Genomic DNA, 19,433 nt, shown 5'->3' with positions numbered 1-19,433 from the left:
GTGTGGCGTGGCTGAACAAGCAGAAGAACAGCGTCTCTGCTCTCAGGAGAGAGCGGTTGGGAGTTAAGAGTCTAAAATGGAGCGAGGCACAAGCCATGCTGGCCGTCTTCATGCTGTAGTGTTTAGAATATCCTTCGTGGAAGGAGAGAGAGAAAACTTCCTGCTCTAAGCATAACGATGCCCTCAGGAACAAACATCTGTTCTCTTGTGCAATGTTGAAGGGAAGCAGCTGTCATCTGCTCTGAGTTAAAAGGTGGGCCCTACTCCCACCTCCACACTTCCGCGTCCCCCCGAAGCTGTCTGCTCCGTCTCCATGTTGGAGGCCGGTGTAAACGGCGCCACCCTTTCTTGGAGCATGTTCAGCCCTCCTTTCTTCCCCCTAGTTCAGCCCACGCATTAGCCTGTCGAATTGACTGAACAGAGGCGTATTTTCTCGTGAACTTTGGGCTTGGGCAGAGCCTTGGTTTGGAGTATGAAGAGGGTGACATTCTTTCAAAGTTTAATCAGGTCTGGTATATGTAAGTAAAACACGACGGTCCCGATGAACAGAGAATGTGCGCGCGCCCTCAGGCTGGTAGGGGAAAGTTCTAGATCGCTCCTTAAGGTTTTAGTAGTATTGACCTTTTTACTTCACAAAAGATGGAGGGAAGGCAGAGAAGTGATATACCGGATTCTCAGAAGCAACTTAAGGGGTTTGGAGGGAATCAAGGAAAAAACATGGGAAAGAACCTGGTTTTCTTCCCTCCGCTCCACACCAAGTTAAAGCCTCTTTTCATCACGTAAATCTCAGCCACATCTGGCTCCAGCAGTTAAAGTGCTGGCTGACTGAATAGTCAAGGGGATGGAGGAGTGAGGTTCTTGTAAGTTCTCTTGCCGGCAGGGGCGCGGCAGGAAATCCAGGAGAGAAGCCTGACAGCTTTGCTCAGTATGAGGGAGCCTGGGGGCCTCGGCTGTGGCCAGCATTGCTTCATGGGAATTGGGGCTCAACGTGGCCGGATTTTCCAGGAGACGCCAGAAATCCTGTTTTACTGTTGAAACTCTCCCAATTTTTAAATAGTATAACAAATTCGGTGGTTTTTAAAAAAATACTCATTACCAAACCAAACAAATGGGAATGCATTTGCCAGGTCTGCTAGTTTTCTAACTCAAGTCGATGGGCTCTACCCTCCTAAGAAGTTTTGGAAGCTTAAAGCCAGAACTTACAACTCAAATTAAGTGAAGGGAATAAGATTTTTTCCCCCTCCATTCACTTAATAAATATTCATATTAACAAATATCAAAACTGTATCTATCAGTAGACACAATGGATACAAAGATGTGTAAGGTACAGCCCCACCTGTCAGTCGCAGTGTACTTAGGAGACAGATAAACAAGAAATTACATTATAGTGAACTTTGTGTAATTAAACAGGTATTCCCAAGGTGGGCTTAGCTCTGAAGGGCATTTAACTCTTCTTTGGATGGGAACTGTGTCTTAAAGAAGTCCTTTAGTTAAAGAAAGTAGGAGAAGCAGGAGGTAAAAGGAACGTTGATTAAAAAAAAAAAAAAAAAAAGAGCGAGGTGTATTTGAAGAAATTGCAAGTGTTTTACTACAATTAAATGACTAACAAATCAAAACTGAGGATGTTAATTAAAAAACAGATCCCCTCTCCAAAAAACCAGTTTCTTAACCCATCCCAGACCTACTGAATCAGAATCACTCATTCTATTTTTGATAGGCACCCTAGGTGATCCTTGTGGTCAGGCTTGGGTAAGGCAGGTTCTGTTGGCCTCTAGATTAGAGATTGTGTCAAATCTGAGAGCATCATAGTCTGTCTGCATTGGAAGCCAGGCTCCAGTCCTTACCTGGCTGTGCTACCATGGGCAGGGAAGTGTTCATCCATGCTCACGTTTCTGTACTTGAAAAATTGAGCTAGAGTATCGATTTCATAACGTTGTCTTGAGAATTAAATGTAAAACGCTTAGAACATTATCATTATCCTGCTCACCACTTATCCTCTGGGACGGGGCCAGTAATTACTCAATAAGTATCTGTTGAACAAATAACACTGAGGAGGTATAAAGGGACAGGATCATTGGAGTCCTTAGTTCTGCCTACTGTTCTAGGTACAGTTACCCTCTCTCCTCCACCTGGCCTACCTGGAACCATATTAGTTACCCACATGTGGCTCAGTTTAAAAAAAAAAAAAAAGGAAGTAATTTCGACATTAAAAGATTTCTAGTATATGGCATTAAAAGGAAAAAAAAAAAAACAGTGTGCTATTTCCCCATAGCAAAGCAAGAAAACTTTGTGAATCACTGCTGCTTTAACAGCTTTATTTCACTTTCTTCTTCTCCCCTTACCTAAGGCTGCCATGGTACCATCTGCCCAGACCCTTAAAATCACCGACTTCAGCTTCAGTGACTTTGAGCTGTCTGACCTGGAAACGGCACTGTGCACAATCCGGATGTTCACTGACCTCAACCTTGTGCAGAACTTCCAAATGAAACATGAGGTAGGGATAAAGGGACGTCCTCTGGAAAGTCTGTGTGTGTGTGTGTGTGTGTGTGTGTGTGTGTGTGTGAGAATTAGTTTTGGACGCTGGTATGGAATAAGGATTTTTAAGTTTCAGAGATTCATATACTGTCACCTAATGCATACCCAGGGTGTTTAAAGAAAAGTTATCAGCCATTAAAAAGACACGTATTGGGTTCCCACATGTATCAAGCACCAGGTTGAAGAATAGGAGAGAATATTCCCAACAGTGAGAGCAGGATATGCAAAGGCAGGATGACAGAAAGAGGGCGTTGGAGGCATGGAGTACTGGTTGAGGGGGTGAGAGTGGTGAGAATACCAACCAAGAAGCAGGTTCTGTAGAACCTTGTACACTGTTCAGAGGAATTTGGATTTTATCCTGAAAACAATGGTGAGTCACTGAGGAATTTTAAGCAGGGAAGTAACATGATCTGATTGCCGAGGTTACAGATAACAGAGTAGAAAGAAGGACCAAAACAGAGTGAACTCCTTTGGAAATGAGGGAGTGAAGAGGTTGATGTGAAGCCAGGCTCTTGGTTCAAACAGGGTCACCCATATGGAGTGAAGATGAAAACTGATTTTCACCCCTGTCGATTACCTTATTCGCGTCTCAGAAAATAGCAAGACTGAAATCAATACCTTCTAATACCAGTTGGGAGATATCAGGGAATTCTATTCTGTTTCATAATGGCTACGTGTATCTCATCAAAGAATAAGGGAGAATAGAAAGGCCGATATGAAAAAAAATTCAGTAATTTGCCTTTAAAACTACTTTTTTCCAGTCAGTTGAATGTCTAGTCTCCTCGTACAGATTTCCTATCTGGAAATGTAAATACCTTGAAGGCCTCCACTATCCAGCAATCCATTCACTCATAAAATGAAAATTTATTAACCATAAACAGTGTATCCTGTCCTGTGCTAGGTATACACTTCAGTGATGAGTCATTCCCTGCTCTCAAAGCCTCACTGAGACATGAAAACTGAGGGCTAATATAGCTAAGATTAATACAGTGTCATTTCTGGTATTACTGGGGGCCCGAATCTAGTTCTTTCTTTAATTTAACCGAAGTTTATATTACTCTTGGGTGAAAACAAAGACCAGCTGTCTGTAGACTCTTCTCTAGTAATACTTCACTCCTATAAGAGTGTGTTGATTAAGAGATATCATATCATTTAATTATTTTAAGAAGCTCTCAAGAAAGGTTCTTTGGTTATTATTGTCCCTGTTTTACAAATGAAGAAATTGACATAGCATGGTGGAGTAGAAATTTCATGGATTTTGAGTCATAGCTCGACTAGTGATTACCTCTAGTTTCTTTGGGTAGTTAATCTCTCACATTCTCAGTTTTGTAATCTGTTAATTGGGAATAGTGGTATGGCCTCCCCTATGGGAGTCTGTGAGAATTACACATGCATCTGTGAGATTGTCTATTTGCATGCATGTGTATGTGTGCACGCTTGTGTATTTCGATTAATACACAGGTGTAGAGTACATGACAGTTATCCCTTCCTTAGACCAAATTTGACCATGGTTATGTTTCCCTATCAGATTTCTCTGTTGTAGGTTATAGGGCTCATTTTAAAAAGCCTTTTCTACTAATGGAATGAAGATCTCATTTAGAGCCAGAAGTTCTAAATGCAAATCTCAGTTCTGCTTCTTGCTAGTCACGGGACTTATAAGCCTAGACAGCGACTCAAATCCCTTTCCATTCCTGAGATCGCCCATACTTTACACTAGTGCTGATTCTGTTGAAAGGGCGTGGACAGAACAGGAATATGATCCTTGTGCCTATTTATGAAATTCTTGTATAAGTCGATTTATTTCTTATTTCTTAAAAACATAAGCTTTTAGATAGCATTTGAGCGCTGGGTATGAAGATAGTCACTGAGAATTTCTTTTACAGTCTTTATTTTTGCCTTTCCAGATATTTCTCCTCAACGTCTCATTCATCTACTCTCCTTTTCTGTTTGAGTAACTACTATTCGAATCCCGGCCGACATCAACATGAACATTGCTATCATTCTGGTTGGCCTTCCTGCCTTAGTGACTCTTCTGTTTTATTTCAGATACGATTGTCACTGTACATTTCAGATATAATTTTAGGATGATAAAATTAAAATGTTACTGCTAGAGAGGATGTTAAGCATCATGAAGTGCCCCGACAAAGAATATTTCCTACTGAAAGTTATGTCAGGTCTTCCTGTCTCTGCGTGGCTTCCAAATCTTGAGATCCTCTCCTATAATTCTTGCTGATCTCTGAAGCAGATCCTTCAACTCTACTCCAACAAATCTGCATGTGCTGTACTTGCTTTCCTTGACCTTCTGTCTGTTACGTGTCATTCCTCCCCTGAATGGACAAGATGGCTCCACTTGCAAGTATGTTGTGCCGTAACATACTTTTCCTCAGAGCCTGACTTCTGGGAGAACCCTAGGATTGACTTCATGCTGCTTAGAATGCTATTGACAGTTTATAAGTTTGTGCTCTCATTTTTCTGTGAATTTATTTCCTTTATATGTGCGCTTTTGTTACTTTCACTCACTACTGATTGAAATTCTTGAAGGCAGGAGCTGAGCTGCGTTTTTTCTCTCTTCGCTCTCTCCCGTAGCATCTTAAGGGTGCCGTGCAGGACTCAGGAAGCCTTTGTAATGTCGGAGACTGACTCAGTGTGTCGAGCATGCTCCCTGGGGTCTTCCAAACCGCACATAATTATTCAGTAGTCCTGCACAGAAGATTGTACTACAGATTTGAACGCTCCAGGCATATCCACCAAGCATTAAGCAGATCTGACCATAATTTTCCTAAATGCTGTTAAGAACGTTTGATAACAGAGTCCAAAACTGTACTTGAATCTAGTTACTAATTAGATACAGTGGGGTATCCATTGGGTTACCTCGTTCAATAGGCCCATTTCCATAGAAGCAGTATAAGGAGTTCCCTGGTGGTCCAGTGGTTAGGACTCAGCACTTTCACTGCCATGGCCCGGGTTTAATCCCTGTTCGGGGAACTGAGATCCCACAAGCCACGCAGCGTGGCCAGAAAAAAACAGCAGCAGCAGTAGCAGCAGCAGCAGAACAGAGTAGTCCATCCGGAATTAGGTTTCATAGAGTCATTTTGGTCATTATTTCACATGAGATGCATAAGTGCCTATTTAATTATATCTACAGATTTACGATTAGTAAAGAGATATGTCCATAGGTTAAATTTCTGGGTTTTCCTGCTTATTTTCCTTGACTCTTTAATTAATCACCAGTAATTTTCTATGACACTTCACTTTCTAAGCATATCAAAGAAAGTTAATTGTTCTTACTTAAAATTCTCCTAATAAGATGAATCCATCATCTTCGGGGTTGACTTTGTTGAGAAATCGTCATGCTGCAATGTACTTCAGGTTGGCACGTCAACCTTAGACATACGGAAATCCTCTGGGAAATATGGTTACTCAGGGGTGAAAGAGCTAGGGGACATTTGGGTTCTTTTTATCAGAATTCCCTGTGAACTGCGTCATAGAACAGGAACAAAGAGACCTGAAAAGAAAAGGGAGGATATGAAAGCACTGATTTTCCTGCCAAATCCTCTATAAACAATTTCTACCAACAAAGAAGAAACCTTGTTTCTGGCCTACTTTTGCAGCCAATCAAACTGTGTTGAATATTGTTAAAGCAACATTCGTTTCCCTGGTACTTTTTTTTTCCCCAGGGCAATGCCCTTTGTGTTTGAAATATCTCCAGTGATACACGTAGGGAGAAGCACATATTTATTTTTAGAGACCCCCAAAAGTATAGTAAATCATTCAGTATTGAAGAGAGGCAGACTCTGATGCGAACACAAACACAAAATTATCAAGCTTACAGCCCATGAGTCCCTGGGGATTTTACTGAATACACCACTTAGGAGTTGAATTAAACCCAGCTTGTGAGATTTTTCTGAAGTCTATCCTTTTTTTCCCCATCTTTTAAAATATGTGTCACACACACACACACACACACACACACACACACACACACACACACACACCCCCAGGGCTTTATGTTGCATATATTATATTTTGTTAATTACTTCTTGGTAACCAAGCAGTAACTCTGCCTGAATATTTAAGCATAGTTTAAAAGGGACAAAGATTGGGACTTGGAGCTCCAGTTTGTCCTTGGACATGTGCTGTGTGCCTTGCCCCCAAGCCATCCCCAGAGCCTCGCACAATTACCTTTGCAGACATACAGAATGGAGCGTGAGAAGAACTGGAGACTGGCTGCTTGCATGGCTCCCTGAGAGTGAATCCATGCACGTGTGACTGCCTACTTGGACTCTCCCAATTGATGACACATGGACATCATATCTTTTAAAAAGCTAGTCTGTGCCCTACCCCTGACAAAAGTACCTTTCTTTGAGCTGCCTTGCATTTCACATCTAATTTAGTTAGCATGCTGGTTTGCATGGTAGGCTCTGAAGTCAAACTGCTGAGGTTTGACTTTTGGGCCCACCCTTTACAAGCACTGTGACCTTGGGCAAGTCTCTGAATGTCACTTTCCTCATCTGCACAATAATCAACATGGTAGTGCCTCCCTGAGAGTCCCGGGAGTTAGATGTAAATGCTTTGTACCATGCGTGAAGATTAATAAATTTGTGATAAACGTCAGCAGTTATTTTGACTACTTACGCTTTATTTCCTAAAGGTTCTTTGCAGGTGGATTTTAAGTGTTAAGAAGAACTATCGGAAGAATGTTGCCTATCATAATTGGAGACATGCCTTTAATACAGCTCAGTGCATGTTTGCCGCACTAAAAGCAGGCAAAATTCAGGTACTTCTTAGAGCTCTTTATATATTTAAGACATTTTGTTGCTTTGCTGCAAGAATACAGCATATTCTTTCAAGTGTTTCTTAATGTGCACTAATGATGATTGAGAATAATATTTAATGCCGCTTACAAAATAAATTACATTTTGTTAATTAAGGAAGACTGGTATGGCAAAAAAATTTCTAATTTTCTTTCATATATAATATATATGGCCTATTTTTTAAAATCTTTAAAATAGCTTCATGTTAAACTTAATAGCCTTTGGGCAAATAAATGCTTCCTTCAGAGGGAAACTCTACAATATAAGAAAAGTATCAAATTTCTCACGTTCACATTCAACCTGCTCCATAGTAGAATTCCTCAAAAACCACTCAGGTCCTGAACTTGGCTCCATAGATGAGTCCAGGGTTCTCTGTCACATTTTCTCTGGAGCACTCTGTTAATCTTATTAAGTACTATTTCATGGAAAGGGTTTTGTTTTCATATACATTGACCAGAGACTGTTTACAGGAAGATCAATGCAGAAAACGTTCAAGTAACTCAGTGTTTTCCAGGCCAAATTTTTCACATCTCTGTCCTTAGATTCTAGCTTCAGTGGGAATCGACAAGTTATTCTATGTCAGTGATTCCAGGCATACATCATAGAACTGTTTTTAATTCAGAGCTTCCATGCTCTTTTTGTTTAATAAATTCTAAAAATGTTATTTGCTGTCTCTACTTTCACGCAGTGCACATTTTAGCTAGAGCTAAAAAAAGTGATTGTTGTCCAAGAAGCCTGTCAAATACCATAGTAGTACTTTCGTGCCCTAGCAAACATTTATAAGAAATAGAGTGAACTTATTTTGGGGTATGGGATGGTCATAAGGACTACACCACTGAAGTCTATCCTTGATTTTTATGAAGAATAACAAAATGGTGATTTTTATGTATGTTGTAGACACTATATAGAATGTTGAGAGTTGCAGCAGAATACAGCTGAAAATAGTTTTACCTTGTGTTTTCTTTCTAATGAAGGAGAACAGTAATGCAGATAATACAAATGGCAGGTATGAAAAAATAACCTCTGTTTGGCTTTGGAATATATTGCACAACTTTTCAACGCCAAATTTTCACTCCTAATCCTCTTTTTTTTTTCCTATTGTTTGCTAATATTCACATTGTCTATGCTTCTCATAGGAGAGAGTGAAGGATATAGCAACTGACAACAGAGAGCGAAGGCAGCAGAATCTGCAGGGAACTGAAAATCAGAGAGACAACAGTTATTTAAAGTTTATTTGGTATAAAATAGATAGCTAGTGGGAAGCAGCCGCATAGCACAGGGAGATCAGCTCGGTGCTTTGTGACCACCTAGAGGGGTGGGAGAGGGAGGGTGGGAGGGAGATGCAAGAGGGAGGGGATATGGGGATATATGTATACATATAGGTGATTCACTTTGTTATACAGCAGAAACTAACACATCATTGTAAAGCAATTATACTCCAATAAAGATGTTAAGAAAAATTTATTTGGATTATTCCACATATGTGTATATAGATTTTTAAGAATTAAAAATATTGACTATGGGTGGACAGGTTAGTGATTATTTGAGGCATTTGAACTTTTTCTGGTGATAAGGATAATTCTGAAAACAAAGTACGACTGATTACCTGCAGAATGGGATTCTAGCGTGAGTCCTGTGTGACTAGAAAGCACATATGTAAAGCACTAAGGAGAAAACCACGTGATTGGTGGAAAGAGGTGGTATAATGCGCTTTACCAAATTGTTCTTTCTCTTTCTTTCCGCTACTCTTCGGTCGTGCAGAACAGGCTGACTGATCTGGAGATACTCGCACTGCTGATTGCTGCCTTAAGCCACGATTTGGATCACCGCGGTGTGAATAACTCTTACATAGAGCGGTAAGGCATTCACCCCGGCAACAGAAGAGATTGTTTCTTTTAAATTGTAGTTTTAAAAGTAAAAGCCACAGCGTAATTTGATAGTACAAAATTTCAGTTGGTCAAGGTCCCATAACATACTCTGGTTTTATTTAAGGGAAATGGAAAAAAATAATGCAAGTCCAACGTTGTGTTGGTAACATCTCTGGCCTGAAGTTCAAAAACTATTTATGTCGAGAATCTTATTTCGTTAGATAGTTACCAAGCGTTTTGCTTTAGTTTATATACACCCAGCTTAGGAGCTTCATTGGAAAACTGTTAAGACTAGATCAGAAAAGGTAGAATTTCACCCTGGAATAAAAGATAATATTTGAAAAGTGCTTAGCTCTATCCTAAGTACTTAGTAAGTGCTGCCTAGAAAGAGGCTTTTGGTCTTAGTGAAGGCAGTGGAACACAGTGTTGGAGACTTTGGGCTCTGGGGTCACACTTGGATTCCAATCCTACCTCTGCCACAGGGTTCCTGTGTGACCGCGGGCAGGACACTCATGTCTCTATGCCTCCATTTCCTGGCTTGTGAAGTCGAGATAACAGCATTCCTACCTCATAGGGTTCATATAAGATTTAAGACATAACACACATCGCTGCCAGGTAGGATGCCTGGTACATATCTAAGTGGTATAGTCCTGTCATCATCAGAAGCCTGCATTTTGGCTGATTTCGCGAGTAAGATACTAACTCTTCAGACAAGCTTTTCAGGCTCCCTCCTGGACCACGCTTAAGTACCATTTGCAATGACAAATGAGATAATAAAGGTGATAGCACTTTTCATCAGATTTTTGAGCCACTGTGACATTTTTATTTTCTTGAAGCAAGTTAGTTGAAAGGCATACGTTTTAATGGTGAAATCTCTTACTACAGAGCATTTTTAAGGTATGCAAGTGATTCAACTAATGCATAGATCTCTCTAGGAAATTCCACATGTCTGATATCTTGAGGGAATTTCAGAACGCTCTCTAATCACATTCCCTTTATCTAAATACAGTAAACGGAAAACTTCGTGTAAAAAGAATTGTAGCGATGTAGCAACCGTGTCCTCTGCTGAGCTTTGACGGGACAAGATAGCAAGCTCTTGCCTGACTATCAGAGGCTTGCTGTCTCCTCTTTAAGGTCTAATGTTTTGGAGAACTGACTGGGTGACATGTCCTTTGTACCCTGTGCTTTGTCCTGTGATTGTGGTCCTGAACCTCACATCGACACAGGGGTAATCATGGAAGGAAGCAACGACGTGGAAAGATTTACAGCGCAGAGTCGAGCACAGCCTAAGGATAAGAGCCAGCGGTGCTGCCTTCTCTTCCTACCTCAGCACTGAACAGCCTATCATTAGGATATGGATTATTAGTGTACGGATTGCCATACTGCCCTGCTTTGGAGTGAAAAAAACCACTAAGCTATTTTTTCCTTTGTTTATTTAAAAATAATTACCCAGAAAAACATCTGGAGAAACGTCATCCTCTCTTTGAAAAAAAAAAAAAAAGTCCTGGGAAAAAGTCAGACTGCACAATCTTGCTTTCACATACACCGCAGAGCAGACTTACACTAGAGTAATAATAACTTTTAAAAAAATTAAAGGAGTTTCAGAGACATTTATTTCTTCCTACATCCTTGTGGTTTGAGTAAAGGAAACCAAGAATTTCCCAGGGGTGTTTCTTTTTTTTTCTTTCCTTAGTGGTAAACGAGTGATACCTCCAGTAGGATTTTCTTAACCAGGGGACTCTTTGGAGACTAAGAGTATCAGAAACATTTCCATATAAAGAACTAACTTCTCAAAAGGTGTACTGTGTCCAGACCTCATCAGATAGTCAAACACTCTGTAAAGAAAACCAAAACAATAAGACACAAAAATAAAAGTAATACATCAAAAAGACAAAGAGCCCTCATATGGTAGCAAAGTTAGAAACTGAACTCTGTCGTTTGTTCTTGTTGAACATCTTTTCAGAAAATTAAATTGAAGTAAGATATTCCTTGTTCAGGAAACTGTGTTTTGATTCATTATCTGATTCTTTGATTCCTTCTTGGCTTAGGAAGATTGCCATTATGAAGAGTGCTTCAAGTACGCCGGTGCAACGTGTGGGAGAAGAGGGCGCTGCTTGTGCTTTCTTCTCCCACATGGGTGGATGAAGGGAGGAGTGAATCCAGATAGTTATTTAATTATTCTTTTAAAAATAGGCAGTCATAGGAACAAAATGGCTGAACTGGAGACATCTGCTTATGGAGAGGAATTTTCCCACGTTAGGCCTGCAGTCAATATAAGAGGACTCTTGCAGATGCATTTATTTGGTTAGATTCAGGATTGGTGTTTTATAAATATAGTGAAATTATCCTACATTTTAGGCAAACAGATCATGTGCAGTTACTGGGGCCTGGTACTTTGCTAGGCAGAAAGAGAGCTATGAAAGCATAAAATTCGGCTTCTGTTATCAAGGAATTTTCATAGTTTCATGAAACGATGGTGATTAATGCCAGAAAGTATCTAGTAAGTCCTGTGTTTTTTGTTTTTTGTTTTTTGTTTTTTTTTGCGGTATGCGGGCCTCTCACTGTTGTGGCCTCTCCCGCTGCGGAGCACAGGCTCCGGACGCGCAGGCCCAGCGGCCATGGCTCACGGGCTCAGTTGCTCTGCGGCATGTGGGATCCTCCCGGACCAGGGCACGAACCCGTGTCTCCTGCATCGGCAGGCGGACTCTCAACCACTGTGCCACCAGGGAAGCCCAGTCCTGTGTTGTTTGATAACGTGGGCTGTAAGCGATCAGTAGAGAAGGAGACTGATGACGATTAGCGTAGCCCATGCTTATTGTTAATGGAGGGAGTGAGGCTGCAACCGGATCTTGGAGTGTGTAGGATCGGGAGAGGGGAGAGCATGAAGGTTCTCCAGGAACACCATGAAGTGGGCATATTCATGGAACAGGCACGGTGGCTGGTCTGACTGGTCAGAAGGCTCACTGACTAGGGATGGAAATAAGAGGAGGAACAAGTGGAGGTTAGAAGACCCTTCCAAGGGAGAGCTGGAAAACCAAGCCGTGCATTTTACGTTCGGTGTAGTGAAGAGACAAGGAGCCATTGCTGCGACGGTTAATGAAGAAAGACATTGTTTCGGAAGAAAAGTCTGTAAGTAAGGTAGAAGCACAGAGTTCAGCCAGAAAGCTGTTAGGTTGGGGAAGCCAGGTGTGTGTGAACATCACGTACTGGCTAGAGGAAGGAAGAGACTGAAGGAGAAAATGGTTTAAATGTTGAACAGCTAGTTACATGCAGGAAGGAAGGGGGAAAATCATGACTCCGGGTCCAAGAGATTCACCGTGACGGTGCCACTGATAACAGTGAAGAACTGAGAAGTGTGTATGCGTGTGTGTGTCCTTTGGGAGGGAGGACGGGGGGGAAAGGAGTTTTGGCAATGAGGAGCAAGTAATACATAGTATAGTGGTTAGAAGAGGTAAGATGACCAAATGAATGTTTTTTTCAAGATTAGAGATTCAGCAAAATCAATAAACAACTTGCTGGTAGCGACGATCAGATCATGTATTAGCCACCCTGTACGGTAGTGCCCTCTGCTCGGGGACACAGGAACAGGAGCGAGCTAAGGCCGTGAACCGGCTCGGTGGCAACGGGGCCAGCAGGCTCCAAGAGACGTAAAAGAGCATTAAAGACGGCACCGGGGTCACAATTTGTGACGTTCACACGGAGGAGAGTCTGTTTGAGCCAGTGAGAGCATCCTTGGTAAGGTCGGAGAGCTTGAGAGACTAGAGATCTGAATATGAATAAAGTGCAAGTTCAGTTAGTCGCTAATAATAATAGTAATAATAATAATAGAAGCTAACACTTAATACAGCTCTTACCCCATGGCATTTGGAACTCCTTCCAGCACTTATATACACGAGCTCATTTGGTCCTTAGATGACCGCACAGGAGCTGCGATGGTTCTGGTGCAAATTCGAATCCCTGACTCCTCTCACCTCGTGACCTTGGGCAAGTCATTTAAACTCCCTATGTTTCCTTCTCTGTATAGTAGAATAATGACAGTGCCTGTCTCACAGGGTTTCCTATAAGGATTAAGGAGTATAAGTAGATGTAAAGTGCTTGGAACAGTAGCTGGCACAGACTACATGCTCAACGTTTTAGCTATTTTCACAGGGGGATACTGTTAAGGACAAATGGGAGTTGAAGATCTTGCTTTTTTTCCCCCAGGGAGGGACAGGGAGTAGCAAAGAGACTATGCCTGGTGGCAGCTAGGAGCTGTGGGACAAAGAAGGGATTGTCTATTGTTGATGTGGAAAAAAAAAAAGACAATCAGCAGCGTCAAGGAGGTCCAAGAACTGGGGTCACAAGGTCAAATGAATCATCAACTTGAATATCTGTGATCACAGAGAATAGGAACATAAAATAACCCCTGACTCATAGAAGGCAACAGTGATGATTTGGATGGAAATTGTGAAGTTAAGTATTAAATGGGTTGGGACTTCCCTGGTGGCGCAGTGGTTGGGAATCCGCCTGCCAGTGCAGGGGACACGGGTTCGATCCCTGGTCCAGGAAGATCCCACGTGCCGCGGAGCAACTAAGCCACAACTACTGAGCCCACATGCTGCAACTACTGAAGTCTGTGCACCTAGAGTCCGTGCTCTGCAACAAGAGAAGCCACTGCAATGAGAAGCAACAAAGAGTAGCCCCCGGCTCACTGCAACTAGAGAAAAGCCCATGTGCAGCAACAAAGACCCAATGCAGCCAAAAATATAATTTAAAAAAAAAATTCAATGCCAAATTTAAAAATAAATACATTACCCAAAAAAAAGAATTAAATGGGTTGACATGGGTCACAAAGAGTAGCTAAGAGATTTGAGCCCAGAGCAATATATATGGATGAGAAGCCAGATTAAGGACAGTTGTTAGAATCAGTGAAAAGTAGTACTGTGCTGGGGTGGCTGTGTTTTTCTCACAGAACTGTCATTTTCTATTGATTTCTAAGGCTCTGTACTTCTGAGACATTGGTTTGATTTCTGCATTGGCATCCTTATGCCACTCTCAGAGATGGAGCAACACCTGCAGGACAAGAGGAGTTGCAGGGAGGGCATGCTAGCCCACGACTGCTCACTGACGTGTGGGAATAACCCCGCAGCAGGAGTGATTTAATGGGTCCTTGTGACACACCCTCAAATAAAGGGGCAACGAAGCCTTGTGTTTGAAAGAGTAAAAAGTAGCAGGATATAGAATGCAATGGTTTCCATGAATATCTTTGTAAATGGGAAATTTTGGGAATTTGTCACCCTTTCATTGATTCATAAATCCATATTTTTAGAATGTAAGTAGAGGCAAACACATAATTTGCATTCATCTATCTCACAAGGCAAGAATTTTCTCTAATGCGAAACCGTCCTTTCTACATTGTCTAAAAATGTAATGTGCGTTCGAAGTTTTAAACATGTTTGTGTTATATCCACCTAATCGCATTTCTAGTCCAGCTTCTAACTGGGTCGGTGAGTGGATACTGTGTGCAGAGTGCTGTGGGTCACAAGCCAGTGTGATGCAGTGAAAAAGATGTGTGTGAATCCCGGCTCTGCCTTTTCTGTTGACCTTGAACAAGTTAGATAATCTCTCTGAACCTTTGGTCATCCTTAAAAAACTAAAAATAGAACTACCATAGGACCCAGTAATCCCACTACTGGGCATATACCCTGAGAAAACCATAATTCAAAAAGAGTCATGTACCACAATGTTCATTGCAGCTCTATTTACGATAGCCAGGAGATGGAAGCAACCTAAGTGTCCATCGACAGATGAATGGATAAAGAAGATGTGGCACATATATACAATGGAATATTACTCAGCCATAAAAAGAAACGAAACTGAGTTATTTGTAGTGAGGTGGATGGACCTAGAGTCTGTCATACAGAGTGAAGTAAGTCAGAAAGAGAAAAACAAATACCGTATGCTAACACATATATATGGAATCTAAGAAAAAAAAAAAGGTCATGAAGAACCTAGGGGTAAGACAGGAATGGAGACACAGACCTACTAGAGCATGGACTTGAGGACACGGGGAGGGGGAAGGGTAAGCTGTGACAAAGTGACAGAGTGGCATGGACATATATACACTACCAAACGTAGGGTGGATAGCTAGTGGGAAGCAGCCGCATAGCACAGGGAGATCAACTCGGTGCTCTGTGACCCCCTAGAGGGGTGGGATAGGGAGGGTGGGAGGGAGGGAGACGCAAGAGGGAAGAGATATGGGAACATATGTATATGTATAACTGATTGAGTTTGTTATAAAGCAGAAACTAACACACCATTGTAAAGCAATTACACTCCAATAAAGATGCTAGATTAATTAATTAATTAATTTTAAAAATCCCAAATCTAAAATGCCAGTTCTAGAGGTCTCAGCCTGGGTCACCCAGCAGGCACAGCCTGAGACAAAAGCTGGCGTGCGTATAGCTTATTAGTGCGTGTGATCCCGGGAGCAGGAGTGCAGGCCTGGGGGTGGGAAACGGCGAGGGAAGGGGAAGCCAGGAGAAGGACCAGGTGTCCAGCTGCCCACCCATACAGGCAGCTGGTGCTCAGCCCCACCAGGTGCTTTTGAGGAGTCTCAGGACATGAGACCCAGAACTGCTCGCAAAAGGACAGAGACTGTAGGGGGAGGGGCAGCCCCACGGGCTTGCGTACCCCACTGGTCACAGGGGACCTCCAGAGGCCTTAACTCCTCACGCTCCAGGCTGAGCAGGTGTGGGTGCAGAGAGCCCTCCTGTGGGCAGAAGTGAGAGGTATTCTCAGCGGGCCAGGGCAGGTGGCCAGGGCAGGCGCCTTCCGACGGGCTCCTGGTGCCGTTTGTTAAAGCAGGCGTGAGGCTGGACACGACCTCAGTGGCTGCAGGACGGGGTAGGACCGAAGATTCTGATGTGGTGAGCTGAAGCGTCCTGTAGAGGACTGTTGTAAAAATGAAATATAAACCACTTAGCACAGTGCTGGACATGGTGTAGGCTCTCAGTAAATAGTAATCGGTAGATTCGTTTTCCCTAATGATAACTAACTCAGAAGGAATGCAGTCTAACAGGGTAATAGACTTATAAACACCTAGCAGAATAAAACTGCTACTAAACTAATACGGGATGTGCTTGGATTCCTCATATAGACGAAAATAACGGATACTCTGGAAGCGTTTCCTTTTCTAAGTGAAGGGAATGAGGAGGGCGGTAGCTGTACTGAACTTGACTTGAGCTTATCCAGTCTGAGTTGATGAGAAAGTGCTGTTGCCAAAACAGAGGCTATAGAATACGGGCAGGGTTTGGAGGGAGAGCATCGACTCTGATTATGCCAGAGGCCCTCTCTCACCCCGGGCCGTCTCCCCGGAGCCCCTCGCCTGCCCCTGTGGCTTGGATCGCCAAGCGTGGTGGTGTGACCTACATCTCCCTCTCCAGCCCAGACCCGGGTTCACAGCATTACACCCGTTCGGTTGTACCTCAGGCACCTTAAAATCAATAGCTCCAACCCTCAACTAGTCCATCTTGCCCTCCTTCATCCCCCATCTCTAACCATCTTCTCCCTTTCTTCCTGTGTCCGAAATGACGAAGCCGAAGCTTAGCCTCCGTACTTTCCCCCTCCATCTCCCGCATCCCCGCTAGCTCCCAGCATCAGGATTCATCGCCAACCCCTAACTAATCTACCTCCTAAACAGCTCTTTTTACTGGGGGATTCTACCACTCTAATGCAGGCGGTCTCTTACCTGGGTTACTAGAACAGTTTCCCCCTGGTCTCCTAACGAAATCCCAGCCGTCTCCGTGCATCTCTAGTCTTGGCTCCAGCCACTTTCTCTTTTCTTACGAATCTGCTCATTTTAGTCCATCCACGGCCTTCCCACTGTCCAGTGATAAGCACAGTGTCTGACCCATGGTCCAACTCACTAAATACAGAAGGAACAAAGAAGACAAGGCAGGAGTTCACTTGGGAAAGGTGACAGCAACAACAAAACATGGCAGTTTGGAAGTCAGCAATATCGGTGGTGGGTGAAACACGAGGAGTAGATGAGATCGCCCATTCTCTTAACCTTTATTTTCGTTTTACTGTTTTTGTTTTCCCTTAAGCTTCTCTCACTCCAACTCATTTTTTCCTATGTTACATTTCTTGTCTTGGCTAGGTTCTCTATCTGCAACAAATTAAATGCAAAGTAAAATAATGATTCATGTACTACTACAGAGGAATAACAAGCCAATTCTGTCATCTAACACTTGTATCGTGCTTTACAATTCATAAACCCCTGTCCTATTAATTCAAGAAACAGAGACTTTCAGGAACTATAACTTTTTGTCTTTCTTTTAAAGAACAAAGAGTGGAAATGGTGCTTTATGTTCACGTGTGAAGGGTCATGAGAAATAGGAGGTGGAGGAATCTGCTTGTCATGCTTTAGAACTTGATTTGTGACTCTGTTACATATAATGAATTGACTATAATATTCCTCCCCTCACTCCACTCAGCCGAACGCTCTTTACTGTTTTCCCCGAGTTCATTTCAGAGCACCGCCAGGATGTCCTGCATTGAAATAACCTGGATCCCACGTGGGGAACTTTTTCTGACTCAGCTGTCTCCTTCCTTCCTCCAGAGGGGGATGTGCACCCACTGTCCCCCATTTCCTTGCCTCCCATCACTCACACCTCAGCTAATTCCATCTCCGTTGACTCTTTTCTTATATACAGGCACACACAGGGATGCTGACCTTCAGCCTTATCTCAGAAGAAAGGCTTGCATGGAAATTTATTTCAGATTTTAAATTAACTGCACTTTTGAAATGGAAAAATATTATTGGCACAGCTATTTCAGAGATTTTTTTTTATGTGTAGAGAAAGTAATCCTTTGTCTTTATTCCTTCTACTACTTTAATAAATATTAAAACCAATGAAATTGTTCATACTTTGAACCAGCATCAGTTAACATTGGTATTTGGAAACAATTTGACTCTTTATATGTATTTCCCAGAGATTCCCTCACTCGTCTTAGCAAAAGGAGAGAAAATTGTTAGCTGGGTTAATTTTTGTGAAGTAGCCTCTTTTTCAGTTAACCAATAAGAAGAAGAAATTGATAACTGATATACTGGGGAAATTGATCATTTTTTTAAACTTTTTTCCTTTTCTTCAACAAACCCAGAAGTGAACACCCACTTGCTCAGCTCTACTGCCATTCAATCATGGAGCACCATCACTTTGACCAGTGCCTGATGATACTTAATAGTCCTGTAAGTACCTCATTTATGGTTACAGAATTTTAACAGAGAGCTTTATAAATTCAGTTTTATTTTTAAGTTTTGGATTTATTCCCAGCAACATAAATTCTTGAGCAGGCTTTATTCTTTTTTGGGTAAGAAAGGCAAAGCCAAAACATTTGAGATCTTCACAGCCTCCCTTCTCTAGAAACCAAAACTGCCTAAATGTTGCCTGAAAAGGGAAAACTGGTTACTCACCTCCATTGGGTTATTCCAAATTAGAAACAAACAAAACTGGTATTTTATGGCTCTCAGTTCTGTTTTTGTTTTTGTTTTTGTCAAATGAAGTGGTTTATACTACTCTCAAAGGTTTTCTTTCATAAGGCAATACCTTTTCCTCTTTTTATGGAAACTTTTGACCGCTAATAAACATTTTCGTTAAGGAATAAAGCTGTTCAACAGTTTGGCTAAATGAATATCCATCAGTGTAAGAAAGCATATAATATGTTATTCTAGTCATATTTATGTTAAGGAAAATAAATTTCAAATGATATATGCCAAAATGTTCGCAACGGCTGTCTTTGTCTTGTTAAACTATTAATGCTTTTTTAAATTTTCTGATTTTGATTTGTTGTTCATTATTCACATCACCCATTGTATGTATTACCTTTATAATAAGAAAACAGTGAAAGTTGTAGATGATTACGTTGAACACGCACAAACGCGTGGTATATAATTTTAAAGCAGTTTTACCTCCATCTCTTTACATTTGCCCAGTGGCACTAGTTCTTCCCTGAGCCCCAGAAAACGCAGGCGGCCCATGACTTCTGTGGTCACTCTTTGATGAGTTTTACCCTCTAGTTACTACTTCAGGTCCTAAAATATAGCATACAGTTCTCAATTTAGAAACCAAAATGTGCAGCCCTATGTAGTAATCCAGATTGGGGGCTTGATTTAACGTTTCAGGTTCTCTCTTCCCACCCTGGTTGGCTCCTTTCGTCCCTCCCTTATGTTTCT

At 41.9% G+C, this 19,433-nt stretch overlaps 1 protein-coding gene across 5 annotated transcripts in view; it reads left to right on the top strand.

Moving 5' to 3' along the window:
* The window catches only part of PDE5A (phosphodiesterase 5A), a 146,070-nt gene that overhangs the window by 105,975 nt on the left and 20,662 nt on the right, over positions 1–19,433 (top strand). For all 5 annotated transcript variants that reach the window (XM_059066196.2, XM_067036581.1, XM_067036580.1 and 2 more), the window contains 4 exons: positions 2,348–2,494; positions 7,187–7,312; positions 9,111–9,205; positions 18,362–18,449. In XM_059066196.2, coding sequence (XP_058922179.1) covers positions 2,348–2,494; positions 7,187–7,312; positions 9,111–9,205; positions 18,362–18,449 — 456 coding nt within the window. The remainder of the gene's footprint in view (positions 1–2,347; positions 2,495–7,186; positions 7,313–9,110; positions 9,206–18,361; positions 18,450–19,433) is intronic.

This window comes from Kogia breviceps, chromosome 6 (assembly GCF_026419965.1).
Source record: "Kogia breviceps isolate mKogBre1 chromosome 6, mKogBre1 haplotype 1, whole genome shotgun sequence".
In the NCBI taxonomy this organism is placed as follows: domain Eukaryota; kingdom Metazoa; phylum Chordata; class Mammalia; order Artiodactyla; family Physeteridae; genus Kogia; species Kogia breviceps.
The sequence above is the reverse complement of the archived record's forward strand: the minus strand, read 5'-3'. Positions and strand labels throughout refer to the sequence as shown.